This window comes from Capsicum annuum, chromosome 9 (assembly GCF_002878395.1).
Source record: "Capsicum annuum cultivar UCD-10X-F1 chromosome 9, UCD10Xv1.1, whole genome shotgun sequence".
NCBI classification, from domain to species: domain Eukaryota; kingdom Viridiplantae; phylum Streptophyta; class Magnoliopsida; order Solanales; family Solanaceae; genus Capsicum; species Capsicum annuum.
Genome location: NC_061119.1, coordinates 160621061 through 160644901, shown reverse-complemented (window position 1 = coordinate 160644901; position 23841 = coordinate 160621061). Strand labels below are relative to the sequence as shown.

At 35.6% G+C, this 23841-nt stretch overlaps 1 protein-coding gene across 8 annotated transcripts in view; it reads left to right on the top strand.

Annotated features, from left to right (window-relative positions):
• The window catches only part of LOC107842484 (sister chromatid cohesion protein SCC4), a 97229-nt gene that overhangs the window by 71881 nt on the left and 1507 nt on the right, over positions 1-23841 (top strand). For all 8 annotated transcript variants that reach the window (XR_007045122.1, XM_016686356.2, XM_047397068.1 and 5 more), the window contains one exon: positions 8590-8795. Coding sequence is in view for 7 of the 8 variants with exons in the window: in XM_016686356.2 (XP_016541842.2) it covers positions 8590-8795 (206 nt within the window). In the remaining variant the exon portion in view is untranslated. The remainder of the gene's footprint in view (positions 1-8589; positions 8796-23841) is intronic.

Below are 23841 nucleotides of genomic sequence, written 5' to 3'. Positions count from 1 at the left end.
TCGGGTCGGCGCCGAAGGTCAGCGACGGCGCCGGGGACCGGGGGCCGGTGCGCTAGCGATGGAGAGAGGGTAGGGAGAGAGAGAGAGGGCCGGCGACCGGAGGTCGTGGCCGGCGGTCGGTCAGCGCCGGGGACCGGAGGTCGGAGCCGGCGGCCGGATCGGGTCGGCGCCGAAGGTCAGCGACGGCGTCGGGGACCGGGGGCCGGTGCGCTAGAGATGGAGAGAGGGTAAGGAGAGAGGAGAGAGAGAGAGAGATATACCAGCCACTAGTGTAATCCCAACATCGCAAAAACGTACAAATATCCCTAGCCTAATCCTATTGCTACGGCAGGCTTACAGTGAGATACCCCTAAAGAAGGTAAGAACGAGTGAAACGGCCAAGATAATCTTAAGTCTACCCCAAGACTTCATCCCCGTATGCAATTTATACTATACACAATCTCCTAGAGCAAAGTCTATAAGAGGGTAGACTGTAGCCTACCTGGACGCCGAATAACAACCTTGGACTGACCACGAGCTGCCCGTATCATCAATTCGACCTCTAAAAATTCACCCCGTTGAACTCAATGCAGTGATTTCCCATAATTTTCCCGCTCTAAAGATCAAAAATGGAGGAATCTTGTGCTAACTTGATATATATGTATAGAGGGACATATGGACGTACAAATAGCAAAATGGGTGGATGCTATGAATGGTTTAGTTGATGAGCAGTAGTTAAATGCAACATGTTTAATATATTCAAGATACAAAAAATAAAAAGATAAAGGATATGTAAATGTGAAGATAACTTTGGCCAACATTTCCTTAATGACTAGTTTAGTGTACGCGCTTTGCGTGTGTATCTCGCGTTAATTAATTAAATTATTTAAAAAAAGAACAAAAATTATTAAATCATAAAACGACAATTGATGTCATTGATTTCAAAGTCTTAAATATTATGAAAATCATTAAATAATTATTTCTTAACGTTAGAAATAAATTAAATGATATTGTCAAGACAATATCGTAATTTGCAAGCCGATATTTCAAGTACGTCTAATGAAATATGATTTTTAAATGAAGCTTAAACAAAATCAGAAATACTCATTACAAATAAATAAAGAGAAAATACATCTTTTCCCCACTAAACATATCCGCTCAATAATTAATATTATTGATTTTAAAGTCTTAAATATTACGAAAATCATTAAATAATTATTTCTTAACGTTAGAAATTAATTAAATGATATTGTCAAGACAATATCACAATTAATTTAAATTATGATATTGTCACAATGATATTGTTAGGAAAAAAAGTACATTTTATTTAAATAATGACACTTGTGCAAAGCATGTACACTTACCTGAATAAAATATATTTTTTTCTTTCTATGCATATATATTTTTTTAAAAATATATGTTTTGATTCCTAAAATTCTTTGGAATCTTTTTCTTTTCCATGCCTTTTTTTTAACTATCAATTTTGGTTCTTATTTTTTTTTCTTTTATGGATAGTTTTTTCCTAGGTTCCTAATAAAAAATTTCGCACATTAAATTAATTCCTTTTATGAATGAGATTCTTCTATTTTTTTTTTTGTATCCTAAATATTTGAATAATAATTTAATGATACTTATTTTAAATATTTGTATCCTAAACTATTTGCTAGTTTAGGCTACGTGCGTCACATTTGAATTTTAATAGGATATCATCAAGACATTACTTTTAATATAATATAAAATAAAATTTTGAATGAAGCTATTTTAGAAATCCTAAATAATCAACATTAGTATCCCGTATTAAGGAAATATTACGAAAAGAAAATACGACAGTGAAGAAAACATGTCGATTAGACATCAAAAGCAAAAAATAAAAACATGTATGAGCCTAAAACTACTACCGACACAATGCTCCCTGACTCTTGCCAAATGAAAAGCAAGTCAAAACATAACTACATACTAGCCTTCTATCCTAATTTGGGACATTCATACCATCCTATCTAATGCACAAACAAATATACTACATGCATGGAACAACATTAGAACTAAATTGCATATAAAAGCTACCGCCATTATAAAAACATTATTCATAAATCAAAATGAATTTAACCTTCTGCCCTAATTCATTAGCTCCTTACCCTCAAATCTAATGCACCTGTATAAAGAAACACAAATTTCTTAAAAACAAATATACTATGACATGCAACAATATTAGAAGTTGCACATAAAATCTATGATATTACAAAAAGTATGATTCATAAATAAATTAAAAAAAAAAATTAACCTTTTGTCTAATATGTAACCTCTATACCCTCTTATCTAATACACTTGTATAAGCAATCACAAATTTCTGAAAACAAATATATTGCAAGCAAGCAACAATATTAGAACAAAACTGCACATAAAAGCTACAACAATACAAAAAACATGATTCACGCGCACTCAAAAAGAATTTAACCTTTTACCTTATTTTGCAACTTCAATACTCTTGTATCTAATGCACCTGTATAAAAAAGAACCACAAATTTCTGAAAACAAATAGACTATGAACATGTAACCATGTATGTTTCTATAAAATTTAATCAAATGATTACTTTAAATAGAATCGTAGATTTTTTTATATATAAAGTAAATTTCTATGATTTATAAGTGTTAAATGTTAATATTTAACACAAAAGAGGACTTATAAATCCAAAAGATAGGAGTTTTATTTGTAACTTACCTTTTTTATTTTAACTAAATTTATAATAAAACAAAAATATTGATTTGTTTTCTAACTACATTAATAAAACAAGTTAACTGATTATAAACGTGTACTTTTTTAGCTACAGAGAAATCGTGTGTTTATTTTCCAATTTTCCTCCTCTTTTTATCATATATTTTGATTTTTTTTTTTACTTTTTGTGTGAGAAGTAAAAGTGAAGAAGTGAAAACACTTTTCAAAATGCAATTTGGAATTGTATTTGAAATTTATGGCCTAACACTACATTTTTTTACTAAAGTGAAATACTTTTTCAAAAAAAGTAAAAAATTCTCATGACCAAACAACATAAAAATAAGAAGAAAACACTCACCCAAAAATTGTGAAGACGTCTCAGTCACATGCTGTACATGAATTTTTATTCACCTACACATCATGCGGAAGGCAACAATAAATAAAACTATATTAAAAAAGCATAATATTTTAAAAAATGAAACTAAAAACACAAAATCTATCTATTGAAAGAATAATTTCTTGTCCAAATGTCATTCTATTATTTGTGGGACAAAAGAATGCCCAATATATTGAAATCCCAAAAAAAAAAAAAAAAAAATTTACCATGAAAGAATTTGTCAAACATGGAAAAAATCTTTTCAAATATGAAAAGGACTCTTAATTTAAAATTCATTTAAAATTCATACTTATTTTTCCAATTTGGTGGTGTACAACTACAACTTATTTTCCCTTTTTTTTTTTTTTTCATATACTAGTACTATAAGCCTTTTTATGACTCTTTATTTATTATCATATTTACACAAGGAAAGAAAACCTATCAAAATTAATTGGCTATATATTTGCCTTTTGCCATATAGTTTAACCTATCAAAATTAATTGGCTCTATGTTTGCCTCTTACCATATAGTTTAGGACTCTTTAATCTTTTAATATTATAATTAATATTATAAAGTTAATTGAATAAAATTAGAGGAAAAGGGTGAAAAGACGATTTTGTCTATTGCAAAGTCTTGGTAAAAAATTCATATCACTTTTTTAAGGATTTCGCAATTTTAATATATTATAGATTATAGATTATAGATTAGTCATATTCTAATAAAAACTAGGTGTTGCCAATTGATGTATTACACATTTGTCTTCTATGTTTTCTAAGTTCCACATGGAGGTGGAGATGTCCACCCCACATCACACCATGATAATTTTTATCCCATTACATATGTACTCGGTATTGCATAGCTTCGTGGTAACATAAATACAACTTTTTAAATATACCATAATTAATAGAAAATTACTTCGAATAAAGCCTAACTTAAATGATAATAAAATTTTAAAATAACTAGACTTACTTTCTCCATTCAAAATATTAATAAATTATAAAACCATTATATAATATAAATATTTCGTAATTAAAGAATTTTTATAAATATCTAGAACATTTTAGAAAGGTAATGAAATATATCTTTTACCAATTTCTAATTTATTTCAAACGTTTCAGAACATGTTCATTTTTAATAAAATTCTCAAACGAACTGCCTGGAGACCGAACCACCCACCTGTCCCGGCATGTCATAAATGATGGGTAGAAACTATTGGGAAGCTCAAACTGTAGGAATTGCATGAAATGTTTGAAAATGAGCAAGAGGGTCATTACATATCACATGTATAACTCTTCAATGCTTCTCGCACCCTCGTCTTCATTAATCACTCTTTTAAGCCATTCCATCTTGTCTTATCCTATTTTGATCAAGTACTAGCTCTCCCAACTTCTACCTCCAACTACACTCTATCAAATTTCCCCGATTGTTTAATTAGTTCTTTTATTTTCCCTTCTATCCTCCCAAATACCTCATTATTCCACTCTTATGTACCCTTTCAACATGCTCAACTTTGCGAGTTGAATTGATGATTCACACGTGACTATGCATTCCATCAAATTGTCACTTTTATCTCTTAGTTCGTTACCTTTAAACTTATTTTCTTAAACTTAAAAGTCGCTCGAATGCTTCTTCCTCTGCTCTCATCTAGCATGACGGGTATCGTGCAAGAGTAGCTGGTAGGTGTATTTGTAGCATGTTTGGTAGCATTTCCTCGCGAGAGGTCAGCACCAAGTATTTATCAAGTCTCGATCTTAAGTTCTCCACTGTGATCCATGTGAAAATAGCCCCTTCCGGAAAATGAACAAGAAAATATTATCGATTAACTTCGAGAACTCCTCTATGACCCTTGACAGTGTTTTGCTACCTTTTTTTTTCCTCCGCAAACCTAGTAATGTTGAAGTCCCACTTAACACCGATTGAATAGCCTATTTTGCGATAAAAGTAGCGAAACTTAAAAGCTCTACGATACAATTGGCGGTAAAGAAGAGATAAGAAAAGAAATTCTAGTGGTTGTGTAAACTGGTAGAATCTTAAACACTACATCAACCAATAAGTGGACAAATCTCTAGATATAAAGATGATTCTGATAATTCTTCCTTTTTACTAGAATCCGTATCAAGGGTGATCGGAGTATACAAGGGTCAACCTTGAAGCTTGATTGGTGGTCTCCGACACTAGGAGCCTTTCCCGATGAAACAAGGCTTTCCATTATAACTCTGGAACAGCAAGGTGATGGAAAAATTAGTTGATGAATGTGGGGGTTGCTTAGAAATTGAAGAGGAAGAAATCAAGAATCATTTGAGATGGGCTAGAATCAGAGTTAAAGGACCAACTACCAAGGGAGATGATGGTTTGAAATACTCGCTTCCGGTATGGCTTGAGTGGACGGTAACTTACGGATCAACGGAGGCAGAGAATTGGGTGGATCGAGGTGAAATCGACGTATAATTTGATGTTACAGAGGTCAAAAAAACATAGACAGATTTAGCAGGAAGAAAAGGTGTAACAACAGGGAGAACCTTGGACATTGAGGTTTCAGGGAAGGGGCAATAGAATCTTCCAAGGCATTCCTAGAGATTCTTCTTACCAATCCATAAATATTTAGAGATTTCCAAAGGAAAACTCTAAAGCTAATTCCACCAAGAGCTAGTCCTCTTTCCTATATAGGCCCCCTACATGGAAAAATAAATATGTGCCAATTGGCGCTTAGGTGGTGTGATTCTGTGGCGGGTCATCCATTACATTATGTCCAAAATAACAATAGTAAACAATTTTTGGAGACGCAATGGCATGAAGGTATCCTTCTGCGAGGATAAATTTTTAGGAACAAATCCCTATAAGTGCTCTATCCTGGTATTCACAACATGAACTAGCAGCAGGAAGCAATAATAGAGGAAGCATGGATCAACCAAGAATGGAATCTTACTTTGAGGAGAACGTTGTTTGACTGGGAGATTGGGAGACTAGCAGAATTTTTTAGCACCTTGAAGTAATTCAAAAGTGTGAGAAATATAAGAGAAGAATATTTTTGAATTATTGTATCTATATTATTACACTGAGGCCCTACTTGTAGACACTATATTACAATCTTTTTACAAGTAGGATTCTGTATACTTTAACTTCTCCTACTCATGCTTTTCCTTCTCCTAATAGTATTCTAACAGTCTCCCTCAAGCTGGTGCATACAAGTCTTATGTATCATGCACGTGACAGATATAATTAATATGAGGGCCGAAAGACTTGATGAAGATATCGCAAGTTGATCACTCGACTTCACAAATTTTGTAACGATATCTCCGGAGAATATCTTTTCTCTGACAAAGTGAACCAATATCAATGTGCTTTGTCCTCTCATGATGAATTTGGGCAATCAGTGATTTGGACCCTTTGCCCCTCTCGTGATAATGTGTTGTTTGATTTTCTAATCTCCCCTAATCATTGGACTTAACCAAAATTAGTGATGCACGTTTGCAGAAATTATACTGAACCGTCGGGAAAATCAAAAGGGGTGTGAAAGTTCTCATTAGAAAGTTGACTAGGGTTGCTGGATTAGGGTTCCGGTGATCTAAATCCAAAACAAAACTAATGGAAAGGCTCGCAAGGACTAGGCAAACCAATCAAAAAAGGAATTGCTCGAAAAACTATTTGAAACAAGCTTGGAATCGTTAGAACACTACTGTAGCCACAAAATTATTAGATTTGATTGCCGAAAAGTGATCAAAAATCTGAGAAAATCATATGGGTAGGGTCGAAACGATGGTGTGACCCTACTGGAAAAGAGAAATAGCCGGAAAAGTGAAACTACGTAAATCAGATCTAAGGAGTCACCGAAAAGACGCACGGAACTATGCAAATTAGATCTGAAAAACCACCGAAAAGATGAACGGAACTATGCAAATCAGATCTGAGGACGCACAGTGTTATGCAACTCGAATATGAGAAAGTAGTCTAGAGAGATGCACGGTGCTATACAACTCAGATATGAGAAAGTAGTCCAGAAAGATGCACGGTGCTACTCAAATCTAATTTGAGAAAGTAGTCACCGGAAAGATGCACCTTGTTACAGAAATTATATATGTGAAAGTAGTCACCGGAAAGATGCACGGTGGCCCAACTTTTGCTAACAACATCATTGGCCAGACGGGCGACTATATGAGTTATAACTGCACGCTGGCTGCAGAAGCTATTTTTGATTCTCTATCAAGATCGTACAGGCTTTGATACCATGTGAGAAATATTAGAGAAGAATATTGTTGAATTGTTGTATCTACATTATTACACTGAGACCCTACTTATAGACACTACATTCCAATCCTTTTCCAAGTAGGACGTTGTATACTATTCCTTCTCCTGCTCATATTACAACAAAAGGGACCATCTAATCATGAAGACCATATTGCTTTGCAAGGGAACAAGTAAGGCAAGTTCACTATTAAATCAACTTACAAGGAATACAACTACAGTAACAGGTTGATTGGAGTGTGGCCATTGCATTGATCTGGAAGGTGAAAATTCCACATAAAGTGGCCTGTTACGCATGGTTGCTGGCAAAAGGGGCAGTTCTGACACAAAACAATCTAATCAAGACAAGATACCAACTGTGTTCTAGATGCTACATATGTGGGGGAGGCAGAGATCCTAAATCTTCTCTTTTTACACGCAAGTTGACTTCACAGTTATGGAGGAGATTCACTAACCTGTGGGGAATCCAATGGGTTATGCCAAGAGGAATTCTTGAGGTTTTAATTTGCTAGAGTAGTGAAGGCCACCTTTCCAGTCAGAAAGAAAGAATGAGGATTGTCTCAACTTGCATTTGGTGGATAATATGGGAGGAAAAGAACCAGAGATGTTTTGCAGACAGAACTAGTAATATACAGAAGTTGAAAATGAAGTGTTTTAGATCTTTTTCATTTTCGGTGTACAGGGATTTACCTAGAAGATCATGTATCAGTTTTTGATGTATTACATTCCTTGTGAGAAGACAAAGGATCAGGAATACTTTTCTGCACTTACTTTTGTAATTATGTGTTACTTCCACAATTTTGAGTGGAGTCTAGCTTATATTTAATATCGAACATGTTTGGCATTCTCAAAAAAATATGCTCACGCAATTCTATATTTTGTTCAGTATTTTGACATCTACAAGCAGGTAACTCTTGTAACTCATTTGTGTCCTGGTTTCATACCAAGTTTAGTATTACAGCAGGGAGGAGACATTAGCTCTCTAAATCTCTCTTTCCTTTAATATTTTTACACTTTGATAGGAGTTGCATCGTACTTATAGGAGTCATTTACTCATTTTACCCTTTCTAGAGATCTCTGTGTTAGTAGAAAATTTAGAAAACCCTTACTTTAAGAAAATTCACAAATTTATTTAATATTGGAGTAAAATGTGTTTGGCTAGAGCGAAATATTAGTGTGGGTTTGTATGATGACACCAACTACCTTTTTGACTGTTGAAATGCAGTAGTTGTAGTAGTTGCTGTTCTTCTATTCTTATGGAGTTGTTTTCTTACTGCAGAAATCGACTAGCGTTTGGCTTGCAGACAACACATAATACCTTGGGGAATCTGCAACTTGTTTCACAATATTTGACTGTTTTGGGCAATTTGGGACTTGCCCTCTGTGATACTGTACAAGCTAGGGAGATATTGAGGTCCTCTCTTACATTGGCTAAGAAGCTTAATGATATTCCAACTCAGATCTGGGTACTATCGAATTTGACAGGTTTCACACTCTCGATCATTTATTTATGTGACCTATTTCTTCTGTTGGATAAGTGCCATCACCTACGTATATCTCATGCTCTTTGCTGGTTTAGTTACTCTGTTCAATGGCCAGAGCAACAGAGTATCCTTAATATGCGTCAAATATGTATGTTGCGCATGTATTTTTTCTGGGAAGATAGTTCAATATTTCTTGAAGTCAGGTTTTCCTCTTCATGCAACCTTTTGTTTATTCTGCCTTTTTTTTAAAAAAATTCCTTTACAACTAATTTAACCTTTCTTTTTTCCTCCCTAACTAGAAGAGATATGGATGTTGAGAATTTTCATTCCTTTCCTACTTTTTCCTTTTCTAGTTTAGACAACCTTTTTTTCCTCTTTTTTTCTCTCTGTGTAGTCACAAGCTATGTTGCTTAGACTCTTCAGAAATGTCATCGGGCGCATGTCGGATCCGTCAAAAGTAGTGCATTTTTGAAGGATCCGACATGGCTGCTGCCACATTTTTGGAGAGTCCGAGCAACTTAGCTCACAAGGGTAGGGTTGCAAAGAAGGCAGGACAAGCCTTAACCAACCCTTCCTTTCCGTTTTTAGCATTTTTCAATGATTTGTCCTGCCCTGCCTTGCTGCTTTTGTGGTTTCTTTCATTTTTTTCTTTTTATTTCTGATAAAAGAAAAAAAAGGAGTTCACGAAGTGACTCAAAACAGTCCACAAACACACTCCAGAACAGTCCACAAATCACTAAGATCCTTGGACCGATTGGAGACCTCTCTCGGATTCATAACACAACACTAGAATGAGAAGATAACAAGGTGTTTGACACCTATTTCAGCCAATCCAAACTATCTTAACAACACACATAAAATGAAGAACAAGAAGGCAACAATTTCGGCCAACAAGAACGAACACAAACCGAGAGTAGAGAACAAAAACAACACAACAAGTTTGCAAGAATGAAAAGGATAGATAGCGAGACAAAGATTATTACAAGATTAAGAACCAAGTGTATTTCAACACTAACCCCTAATGAATGTAATAATCAACACCACACTCTTACGGTGACCATCAAGGGAACCAACGCACCTCAAAATCCATCGTTTCCAAGCAAAGGTCAATACTAGCTTTTCCAAACCCTAAACTACAATGGCTATTCCAAGCCCTAAGACTAAACTAAGGTGTTCTACTCTCAAAGAGAGGACTTTCAATGTTTCAATATTTCATCATTCATGAACTAATGAGAAAATACCTAAAATGTTCTATTTATATTATTACAAGATAAGACAAAAATGACAACAATACCCTTAATGGGTGGGGTGGTCATGGAGTGTATTTGGGCCAAGTAAAGTGACCAAACTGCCCTTAATGACCAAACTAGCCTTAATGAGGTGACCAAACCGTGAGCCATTAAGTGTTATCCAAATTCGTGAGTCCTCAAGTCTTCAATGCTCCAAGCAATCTTCCACTCACGGCTTTGTTTATGCTCAAAATGGGTCCTCCATGTATGTCCATGTGTCCTCGAGGTGACCACGTCTTGATTTTCTACGTGTTGGCCTTTAAAGATGTCATCAAAAGATGAGACGACCATTTGCCTTGTATCATCCTCCCCTTCTTGAAAAGGATTCGACCTCGAATCTGAACCTTGCAAATCCAAAGAGAGGACAAAAAAATACAAACTCCTCATGGCATGAGGGTTAGAGTTAGCAAAACAAATTATCTCAACATGCCAAGGTTGCACATATTTGCAATATAACCAAGTATCCGTTGAATTCAATATTAAAAGCTCAATGAACGTTGCACAAAGGATTTGTTACGGGAATCACCAAGAGATAAAGAAGCTACAAGGGTCCTAATGGCATTACTTGGTCCAAAAGGTAGAATTAGGATCTCATGTGCCGCAAAACACAATTGCCCTTTTATTCGTTCAAGAAACCACAACAAGGTTGGTGATTCAATTGGTTCTAAAGTCCACGTGATCCATATAGCATTATTACTCACACCAGTGGACTTACCAACAAATTTCCTACCTCTACATAAAGCAAATCCAAAACTAGTATGGATGTCATCATAGGCAAAGAGGTAGTATAGGAAGGAATCAAGTGTAGAGGCATACGAATGAATACAAACCTTTTAAACACATACACTTTCCTTCCTTTAAAACAAATAAACAACTCGGCATCCGCAAGTTGATATTCACGTAATTCAAGCACAAGTGTGTCAAGCAAGGATGCGCATTTAGAAATATTACCCCAAGGAGTCAATGACATCTTTGTCCTCGGGTCTTCAAGAAGGACTACACATTCCTTACCCTTAAGGCGTCGTTTGGTTGGAAAATAGTTATCCCAAGATAATTAATTTCGGGATTAGTTATCCCGGGATTACCCGGGATAAGTTATCCCACCATGCATATGGGATAAGTTATCCTATCACTATGGTGTAAATGGTGGGATAGGTTATCCCGGGATTGACTAATCCCTCAAACCAGACATGGGATAAAATGAAGGATCATTTTATCTCGGGATTACTTATCCGTTATACCTCACACCAAACGACCCCTAAGAGTACTCTCATCTTTCAAAAAGAGATTTCCATCTTTAGGAGGAATGTTGTCACACCATAATGGGTTAACATATCGACTATAGCTTCCAAGGTAAGCTATACCATTATTGTCACTACTAGGTTCATTAAGAGTGATTATATCATCTTCAAACAAGACATTATACCTAAAGAGAGCATGATCTAACCCATAGGCAGATTTGGAACAAGTAAGTTCTTCACTCTTTAAAAGACAATTGTTAAGTTTCAAGGAGTTTTCACGCACAAGATTATCCCAAGAATAACTCTCGGGTTTACTCCTAGTTGGCCAACAATTTCAAGTACTCCACTCACTTGATCAAGTGGTGGACAATTTTTACAAATAAGTGGGTCAACACAATTTTCACACGACGATGTACTTTCATTCAACACAATAGCTTCAACACTAGGTGGACACAAATCGACCTTACGAGAAGAGTCAATTCGGTCATCTATAGGATCAACTAGTGTATCCACTCGCACAACATGTACATCATCCACAAGTGGCAAAGAATCATTAGACTCACAAGTAAGCTACAACTCATACTCAATGGTCTACTAGCCACAGAATTATCAATCACATGCACTAAAGTGTAAGAGTTAGCTATTTTACCTTGAAGATCTTGAGTAGATTCTTCTTTGCCAGGGTGTGAAGGTCCTCCACATGCTTGGGCAGCAACTTCCTTTCGGCATTGTTCGACTTTGCTAGCCATGTTGGTACCTTACACAAATGTCCTTAGAAATAGAAAGACAACCAATGTTAGCACGGTTTGGTGGTAATCCCCTCACTTCGCTCCACACAACCTCTCTTTTTTTTCCACTCTCGGATTACCACCTTGCACTACCTTACTCCTCTCAATCTTTTATCTCTCATAATAATTCGGATTGGAGGAGGTAGGCATTTCTCTTTGCGACTTGGGCAGCAAGTAAGTCATGAGGCGATTCCCCTGTTGGTCTCTTACAACATTAGGCCAATTTGCACGTTAGCAACTTGATGCCGTGCAAACCAATCAGCACCTAAGTATACATGACCGTAGGCCAAGGGAAGAATATCGCACCGCACCTCCTCATGGTATTCATATTGGGAGAGGACAACTTTTGCCCTCTTGGTAACCTTAAACCCGTCTAATGAGTATGGAACAAGTAAAGGCTCTCGAAACAACCCCAAGTAGTCGACCATGGACGGAAGGATGTAGTTTCTGTTAGAATATGAGTAGGAATATGAATAGCATATAAAATCCTACTTGGAAAAGGATTGTAATGTAGTGTCCTATTAGGAAAAGGATTGTAATGTATCGTCTGTAAATAGGGCCTCAATGTAATAGTGTAGTTACAACAATTCAATAATATTTTTCTCTTATATTTTTTTCACATGGTACCAAAGCTTCCACGATCTTGGTAAAGAATCAAAGAGTTTCCGCGGGCGTCTATAATCCATATATATCGCCCGTCTGGCCAATGATTATGTTAGCAAATGTTGGGTTACTGACTCACTGTGTATCTTTCTAGTGACTATTTTTTCATATCTTTGCGTAGCACCATGTATCTGTCCGGTGACTACTTTTTCATATCTATTTTTCTTAGCACCGTACTTCTTTTCGGTGATTATTTTCTCGTATCTGATTTGCGTAGCACCGTGTATCTTTTCGGATTACTGTCTCATATCTGAGTTGCATAGCACCATGCATCTTTTTGGTGACTCCTCAGATTTAATTTACATAGTTCCGTACGTCTTTTCGGTGACTTGGATTTTTTTCAGTAGGGTCGTGCCATCATTCCGACCCTGCCCATATAATTTCTCTTTCCAGTAGGATCGTGCCGTCATTCTGACCCTACTCATATAATTTCTATTTCTCAATAGGGTCGTGCCATCATTTCGACCCTACACATATTTCTCTTTTTCAGTAAGGTCCTATCATCGTTCCTACCCTACCCGTATACTTTTTTTTCCTCAGATTGTAGTCACTTTTCAGCCATCAAATCTAATAATCCGGCGTGTGAGCGTGTTTCGGCTAAGTTTCCAGTGACTTTCATGTTCAAGATCTATTCGTCTTGATTTCAAGATGACCCGTATATTTTATACTATTTTTTGACAATTTCCCAGCGACACATCAACTTTATGGCAATATTTATTTCTTTTCGGATCATTTTTTCAGTTTGTTCCGTTTCAATTGAGGTCTCCCAGACGTTCAAGCAGTCCTTATCAGTTTTCTTGCAGATATCTTCATCAAGCCCCTCACCGATTCTCATATTAGTTACATCCATAACAAGCTTGGTACATATGTCTTCTATGCACCAGCTTGAGGGGGAGTGTTAGAATATGAGTAGGAATAAGAATAACATATAAAATCCTATTTGGAAAAGGATTGTAATGTAGTGTCCTATTGGGAAAAGGATTGGAATGTATTGCCTATAAATAGGGCCTCAATGTAATAATGTAGTTACAATAATTCAATAATATTTTTCTCTTTTATTTCTCATAGTTTCTATAGTACCTATCATTCAACACAATAAGGCAGCCCGGTATCCCACAAATGGTCACCTTTCCGGAGTGTATACTCCTCGGATCAACATTATAAGACACACAAGAACCCCTCGGTTTTGGAGATGCATCCCCTCTTCTTCTCGTTGGACAACCTCCACTTGAACTGTTATTCACACTATATTGACCTTGATAAGAAGTACTACAAGGTGAAGAATATGAATTTTCACACTCTTCATATGTACTCTCATCATAGCTCTCATAAGCTTTGCGAATGAAAGGGTTATACCTAATACCAAATCTAGGTTCGGAGTAGGGAGTGTAAGACTTCTCACATGCCCCAACGTCATCATAAGAACTATCATAAGGTCCTACGTCATCTCTAAATTCACCATAAGCACTAGGTACTTCATTCCCCTCATTTTCTCCCCTAAAATCGTGTCCCTCAAATCTGCCTATGTTTTGATCATGGCTATTTTCATAGCCTCCGCAATCTCCCTCAACTTCGTAGCCAAAGAACCCTTCACTACAATCATATTCTCCCATGTTGTAGTCACAATAATCCCCGGCTATCGAAGACATGTTCCCCTTATATCACCTTTGTACCTACACAATGAACAAACAAAATAGTAGTAAAAGCTCCTCACCAACACTCGTATACACTCACCTTTGTGATTCTCACAATTGGAGCGGCGAATATTGAAAGTTGCTTATACTCCGGTAGTCAATAGGATGTCAATTCTACTTGACGGCTGGAATGGATTCTTGTTTGATTGACTCAAAACACAAAAACAAAATTTACTTACGAACTTGAAACAAAGAAGTTACGAGTTAAAAATGAGAAAAACACACAAATAACGAAGATACGAAAGAAACTGATCCAACAATTAATCTACAACTAAGTAGGTGATTACTAGTTGTTAATTAATTCTAGAATAAAGACATGAAACTAATGAAGCAATAAAACGAAACTAAGAATCTAAAATTTGAGCTTAATTAAAGTTTCGTGAACAGTAAAATAATGACGTGGCAGCTACGTATTGGTTGCGGTTTCTACAGTTTTATTTTCCAAAGTCAAGTCTTGACCCATTTTTAATTTGGATTGGTGGAATTTGTTTTAGGGAGGGAAGAATAAGTCTTAGAGCCTTTTTTTCAAGTTTTAAATTTCAAGACATGACTTTTGAGTAATTTCCTTAAAACATGGACCCTTGTACCATGGAAAGTTGTTGGGAAATGGTTGATAAAGTCTTTGGTGGTTGTAGTGTCTTTCAAGACTAACAAGTCACACCTTTTTCCTTCACCATTATGGATCTTAAAATTCACTTTATCTTCAAAAATATATGAAGGTGGTGATGAACACCAAGAACAGCAACAACATCCACCAAGAATAACAACAACAATCTTCAAGAACAACAACAATTTCACTCGGCCACTTCCACAAAACAACTTCAACAAAATGGTTCTTAGGTCACCAATTAACAACAAAATCACGTTGTCAAGCCTAAAACAACAACAAGGTGAATACCACACGGCCAAAGTGAAGCCACAACAACAAAAACGTCCAAACACTTTCAAGTTTTCAAGTTCACAAAAACATCAACAATTAAGCTCAAAGTTAGATTTAGACTCAAAGTGTTAGTGAAGGATAAAACTAACCCTAGAAACACTCAAGACAAGTATAAATCATGGCCAAGTCACAAGAAGGACACTTTCGGCCAAGAACACAAGAATGGACAGATTTGCTTCTTTTTTTATTTTTCGATTTCAACACTTTTTTTTTTCAATTAACAAGCCCAAGATTGATCTTGTGGGAACAAGATCAAGCCATGCTTTGATACCAAATGATACAAGAAAAACAAGAAACTCACGAAGTGACTCAAAACAGTCCACAAACACACTCCAAAACAGTCAACAAATCACTAAGATCCTTGGACCGATTGGAGGCCTCTCTTGGATTCACAACACAACACTAGAATGAGAAGATAACAAGGTGTTTGACACCTATTTCAGCTAACCCAAACTATCTTAACAACACATAAAATGAAAAACAAGAAGGCAACAATTTCGGCCAACAAGAACAAACACAAACCGAGAGCAGAGAACAAGAACAACACAACAAGTTTGTAAGAATGAAAAGGATAGATAGTGAGACAAAGATTATTACAAGATAAGAACTAAGTGTATTTCAACACTAACCCCTAATGAATGTAATAATCAACACCACACTCTTACGGTGATCGTCAAGGGAACCAACGCGCCTCAAGATCCACCGTTTCCAAGCAAAGGTCAATACTAGCTTTTCCAATCGCTAAACTACAATGGCTATTCCAAGCCCTAACTAAGACTAAACTAAGGTGTTCTACTCTCAAAGAGAGGTTCAATGTTTCAATATTTCATCATTCATAAACTAATGAGAAAATACCTAAAATGTTCTATTTATACTATTACAAGACAAGACAAAAATGACAACAATACCCTTAATGGGTGGGGTGGCCATGGAGTGCATTTGGGCCAAGTGAAGTGACCAAATTGCCCTTAATGAGGTGACCAAACCGTGAGCCATTAAGTGTTATCCAAATTCGTGAGTCATCAAGTCTTCAATGCTCCAAGCAATCTTCTACTCACGGCCTTGTTTACGCTCAAAATGGGTCCTCCATGCATGTCCATGTGTCCTCAAGGTGACCACGTCTTGATTTTCTACATGTTGGCCTCTAAAGATGTCATCTAAAGATATGACGGCCATTTGACTTGTATCAATTTCACTTTGCAATATTCTGTTTAATTTTTTCGAATTTTTGTTTGAACTTTGTGTGGACAATCTCACTAATCTGTTCCTATTTTCATATTTGATTCATGCTTGTTGATTTTGGATCCTTCAACTCAACTAGTGAAAAGAAAAATGCACTATAAATTATATAGTGATTGTTTTGAAGTTAAATTTTAGGTATTCAAGTGAAATAACGAAAATCATTAAATAATTTTCAATTATTTCTTGTAATTAATCATGATTTGCGTTTACGATGAGTAGTTTTTGTCTAAGGTGCTTAGACTCGGGTGCGGGTATCCAAGACGGGTGCGTATCCGAGAATTGGATTTGTCAAAATTTAAATTTTAGGATTTAGGGTTGCAAATTTGAGCATGGATATGGGTGTGGGGATTCGGCTAAAAAAAATTCTACTGTTACAAAAATATAGTTATAAAGATATTTTAAAAATCCACTATTGAACAAAAACAAGAAACCAGCCCTACTTATGACATTAATTTAGGAGTTACGTTATTTTACCTTTCCTAGTTACTTTTGTAATTAATTTTACTTTTTCAATTAGGAGTCCGCTAGTCGACATGTCAGTTCTCAAAATTGTCGGCCTACTATTTTCCTTGACATATTGCCGACATACTAGTATTAATTTTACTATTTCTATTATATTTCTTTTATTAATGGGTATTATTTTACTATTATACAACAACAACATGTCCAGTGTATTCCCACAAAGTGGGGTTTGGGGAGGGTAAGATGTACGCAGACCATACCGCTACCTTCGAAGAAGTAGAGAGGCTGTTTTCAACTATTTTACTATTATATTAATGAATTCTAATAAAAACATAAGCAAAAAAGAATCTTGAGATCTGTGTCCCTTTCTTCCGCAAAAGTTCGACGAATGTCTCTTTCTTCCCCAAAATTCGCCGACCTCTTTACTCCCAAATTATATTGTCGGTCTTTTAAAGCGTGAGAGGTTGGAATTTTTCCCTTTGTTTTGGCCTGAAACTATAAGTAACTAATATAAATATCAAAAGGAAAAGTTACAAAGGAGACAAAGCTAAGGTGTAAATTTACTTTATTTTTATTTGAGAGAAGTATCTATTACCACCTGAACTTGTCACGTTTTATTCATGGTACACCTGAACTTTGACTAGTTCTAAGTAACCCCCCGAACTTGTTCTTTTAGTATGTCGCGTGGCCTTTTTTTGCTGATGTGGCAAAATGTTTGTAGCGCGTGATGGAGTGATTTTGTTGACTAAATCAGCTTTTTTAATGATTAAAAAACGAAAAAAATTTACTTCTTTTAGTTTTTTCAATAAATTCAATTATCCCTCTTCATTATTTTTCAATCTAAAAAAAAAAATTCTTTCGTTTATTAATTTTGTAAAACTCCAGTTTATTAATTAGTTTATGAAAAAAAATTTCATTCGTTTATTAATTCAATGTAAAACTCCAGTTCCAATTTTTATGAAACTCCTTCAATTTTGTAATTTTAGTTATATATATTATATGAATTATTGTAACTTAAAAAATGTACTAAATATCAAAGAATATATTTTAAAAAATAATAACAAAATAAATACTAAAGAAACTAAGACACATACTTATAATAAATGTAGTTATATTGGTTATCGATTTTTAGTCCCTAACAATTTGATTTTCGATTTAACTGATAAATGATACTCATAAAATAGAAAAAGTGGTAACTAACATGAAAAAAATTGAATCTTAGTTGCAATCAAAATCCTACTTATTGGGTGTAAAATATATATATACATATATATAAAATAATAATTTAGCATAAAATTATTAGGTTATCGGTTTACCCAATAACCGAATATAAAAAATCAAAATCGAAACAATGACCCAATAATTTTTTTCACAAAATAAATGGGGACGACCCGGTTCATACCTACTCCGTAGGTGTCGGGGAGGCGGGGGGGACCACTCCGGGCCTGACCTACGCGCCCTCACCCCAGCTTCGCTGGAGGGGCGTTTCGAACCCCCGACCCTGGCACACCACGGTAAGCAAGCTTACCGCTGAGCCAAAAAAATCGTTAACCCAATAACGATAAATCAATAACATTTTTATCGATTCGATTTTTGTAACCTCTAACTTAAATTGCGATTTCTTACTTCATTAATTATAATAAGAAACGTTTTTGTGCATTTGAGTCCTCAAAATTCTAATTGAAACACTAATCGGAAACTACTATGTAACACTAACCGAAAAAAAATAATTTCATATTTTTTACACACAAAAAATATAAATTCTTAGATAATAGCTTATTTGATCGACGAATATTCAACCTTTCACTATTTTGGAATAGAGGAAAACTGAAAAATATAATCTTTTTAGTGAGAAATGGGATAGTTAAAGGTAAAGTGAGTTATTTTTTAATATAGGATAAATATAAGGGAGGTGGATGGTATTTATCCCCGTGGACAGCCACATCAGCACTTTTTTCATGTGTCCGCGCGTGTATTACACGTTGTGGACAGTCAGCAAAAAAGGGTCACGCGATTTACTAAAACAACAAGTTTGGGGGTACTTAAGACAAGTGAAAGTTCAGGTGTACTATGAATAAATCGTGACAAGTTCAGAGAGTAATGTATACTTCTCTCTTTTTTATTTTTTTTGAGTCGAAAATTTATTTTATTTTTATTTTAGGATCGAATTCTCAATTTCCCCCCAAATTTGTTTTTAATTTTGGTCGAAGTGACCAGATTTGTTTGACCAAATCGGAGACACACCTCGCACCCGCACCAGCATCGGCGTCGCGTCGAGACAGGTTGGGCAGCAAAATCAAAGAGTACGCGCAACATAGTTTTTTATTGTTTCTAACTTCCAAGATACAAACCTGTTTCTCCTTAGTGGTCATTCGTGGTTTTTGTAATTTGTTTTATAAAGTTGTTGGATCCCTAATTTAAGTTTCACTTGCCTTATTTATTACTTCCTCTGTCCCAATTTATTTGCCACAGTTTCACTTGGCACTAAGTTTCTTTTGACATTTGTAGTCTAAAACAATTCTTGACCATTTCTGTGACTACGAATCATTTTATTAAGGATAAAAAGAAAATTTTAAATTAAGATTGCTTCCAATTATAAAGAGGTGACATTCTTTTTGGGACGAACTAAAAAGAAAAGTGTGCCACATAAATTGGGACAGGAAATATAATCGACAATATGTTGGAAAGAAATATAATCGGCAATCCTTTTTTTTCTTGTTTTTCCTTTTCGTTTGCTAATTGTGAAAAGAAATACCAGGAAAAATTCAATGAACCAAGAATATTCTGTTCTGATCTTCGCGGAGGGGAAAAAAGATCAAAAGGAAGACTCCCTAATAATAAAAAAAATATAAATGTTTAAATGTTTGAATGATTTAAGGGAACCAGTATTAGAGGGCAAAGATTGGAATGATTTAAGGGAACCAGTATTAGAGGGCAAAGATTGGTGAAGAAAGAGATACAGCTCCTAATCTCAATATCGATCCTCTCAGAAAAATTAGTTTTTCTTGTCTAACACGTCTGATTAAAATTTACTAGTTTATTTATGTAATTTTAGTACACACCATTTAAATTTTTAATTGTGGCTTTGTTTGTCTTTCACATGTCTTGCGTCATTAGTCCCTCATACTTCATTGCCATTCCTAATTACTGGTTTTCGCCCTAAAAGTTTTAGTCAAGCATCAAATATGTTATAAATGTCTATTGTATTTTATCCATTGTTTTGATGGAGGAGTTGTTGTGCATGCATCATACCTCTTATTTTTTCTTGTTCTTGGTTTCCCCTTTAAAATAAATCCTCAAGGTGATTGATAAATATTCGTTTTTGTTTTCATAAAAGGTGATTGAAAAAATATTAATCAAAGGGTATTCTGATTCTTGCTCGATTAAATCTAAGGGAGGGGTTAATCATAGTGAAATAGATCTTATCCGCGCTAGCAGACATGATAGAACCACATGATGGACTCTTAAGGATATACCAGGTGATGACCACCCAACAAGGTACAGTCTTGAATGTAAAGTGTAAGAGTAGACGACCTACAAACAACTAAGAATTTGATGGTGGGTGTTAAGGGATGCTAACTAATTGGTGTTTGATAACGGACAAACCACGAAACTCAAAAACCAGTCAAGAACACAAGGGAAAACGAGAACATGATACAAAAATAACTATGGTAGCAACACACAATAAACCGAGAATGGGAGACAAGAAATAAAACAACAATGCAATAATGTAAAGATATGCAAGATGACATAAGATTTTACGAAACAATGGGAACCAACACGTATATCAAACGAAGAGACCCTCGAAGTCACAATAATCAAATACCAATCTTCTTAAGGTGACCACTAAGGGAATCAACTCCACTTAAAACCACCATTTCTAAGCAAAAGATCAATATTGACTTTTCCAAGCCCTACACTAAAGGTGTTACACTCTCAAAGAGAGAAGTGGTCTTTCACAATATCATCATCAATAAACTAAAGAGCAAATGACCTAATAGAAGACTATATATATGCTAGCTTATTACATAACAAAAATGACCACAAAACCCTTAATGAAAGAGGTGGCCATGGAGTGTCTTTCCAACAAGTGTAATCCCCAAAATACCTTTAATGAAGAGTGCTTCTTCAATGCTTCACAACCATGGGGTCATGCTTTAACACTTGTGGTCTCGGGTTGGCATCAAAGTTAAACCCCCATGCAATCTTCCACACACGGGTTTGCCTTATGTCATGCTCAAAACGGGTCTTCCATGCATGATCTTGTGTCCTCGAGGTGACCAAGTCTTGAGTCTTTATGCGTTGGCATCCAATGATGTCTTCAAAAGCATAGATGGCCATTTGGCTCGTATCAGTGTTTCTGGAAAAAGCTACAACTTCGCTTTTGTGAGCTCGTTCACATTGCTGGTCCCAAGCCTAGATAAAGGAGGAGATTTGCCAAGGTCAATTGAATCAACCTCTCAACCCCTTAAAGGCTGGGGTATGGCCGCATACATCTTACACTCCAGAGACCCCGGTGTAAATTTGTTGTTGTTTCAAAAAAAAAAAAACTATGGGAGATTGGAGAATAGATCAATGAACGGGGGACGCAGACATCCTGTGGAAGAACATGTCGAGTTGCATAAAAATAGCTAGTGAAGTTTCAGGTGTGTTTGAAGGTTTAGGACCTCATTGCATAAGCTCATAAGGGAAGATGAAACTCTAGGGGAAGCTCTTGACAGCCTGTTTCAAAAACAAGGACTCAAGAAAAGGGAAAAAAATGTTTAACTAGCATGGCTGCGAGTGATGTAGAGGCTATTTTGATCAATTGTTCAACTCAAACCACAAGAATAAACTTTTGGATATTTATGTGCATGATAAAAATGCTTGTAGAATAAGGTTGACAAAATTAAAGGATAACGTGAAAAATATGAGTACGAAGCCTATGTTACAGATGATATCCCTATAGTCCATAGAGGTTTGAAATTGTCTTGGAGTGGCTGGATTAGGATGGCTCTCCTAACTATTGTCATACTAACAAATGGTAGGATACCAATGAGTGGAGAAACAATACCCTGTTTTCAATTTATAAAAATAAAGAAGATATTTAAATTTGTGCCAACTATCTTAGCATTAAACTTATGTGTTATTATGATGAAGTTTTGAGATAAGAGTGATATAATGTAGAATTGGGAACCCTACACGAGTGACAAGACTAGTTTGAATTTATGTTTTGGTAGATCTATAACAGTGACTATATTTTTGATACTAAAAACAAAGCTACACATGATGCTGATCAACCTAGTGAAAGCATATGATAAAGGACTGCAAAACGTCCTTTGGTGGGTCTTGGAGAAGAAATGAATTTATATTTTTACGTAAATGTCATAAAGAACATGTATGAAGGGGTAATTACTAGCGTGGGAACACAGATGGAGATGAAAAATGAGTTTTCCTTAACTGTGGGTTTACCTAATGATCAGCGTTAAACCCGTCTTGTTTACAACAAATTTGAACAACTTTACAAGATGAGGTCACATGGTGTATGCTATTTGCTAACGATATTGTGCTAATTAATGAAACTAGAGGTGACGTCAACTAAAAGCTTGAATTGTGGAGAAGAACTCTAGAGAGTATGGTTTTTAGGATACGGAAAGCTGAATATATGCTCTATAAGTTTAGTCACTAAGAAAATTGAAGTCAATGTGATATGTTGACAGGATTGAGAATCTATTCAGATTTTTAGGCTCATTATTTCAAGAGAAAGGACTGATAGAGGAAAGATATTACAGATAGGATCAAAATTGAATAGTTGATGTGGAGACGTGTTGTTTGGGTGTGATGTGATTGAACATAGTCTTCAGACTGAAATTTGTATGGGAGTAAATGTTGGGCAATTAAACAACAACAACAAAAAACCCAGTATATTCCCACATAGTGGGGTCTGGGGAGGGTAGAATGTACACAGTCCATACCACTACCTCCGAAGAAGTAGAGAGGCTGTTTCCGAAAGACCCCCGGCTCAAGACAAAGGACCGTATTCAAACAATGTTGGGCAATTAAAGACCAACATATATTTTTAGATGAGTGTTGTAGAGTGCGGATGTTAACTTGGACGTATTGTCATACAAGGTTAAAAATTAATGCAAATGGTACACATCACGGATAAAATGAGAAGTCGTTTGAGATGGTTTGGCCTATGTTGCTCGGATTCCTCAAAAATGTCAACGGGTGTGTGTCTGATTCTCCAAAAGTAGTGTATTTTTGGAGAATCTGATACAGGTGCAGCATCGAAGGTGCAGCATCGAAAGTGAAGAGTTTGCGCAACTTAGGGTTTGGCCATATTCTGTCACAACCTCAAGATGTACGTACTGGCTTATAGGTGTGAGATCATTGTAAATGAAGGTGTTAAAAAGGTACGAGGTAAGCCTAAAATTTCATTGACGTCTCAAAATTGTCTCGAAAGACTTGCAATCTCTTGGAATCCAAGCAAACCTATTGAATGATTGGACATAATGAATGTATATTAGGAAGATGCTTTAGTCATCTTAATACACTTACTGTAGTTCCTATGCTTGCAAGGGACTTTATAATCTTGCTGTATATTATATGGCAGTAGAAATATATAGAATTTCTATTACTTCTTATTTTTCTTCTTTTGTGTATTAATGGTCTTAGATGACTTGAAATACAGAAACATCGTCTATGAGGTTTCACATAGCCGACCCCAACTATTTTAGGAATCAGGC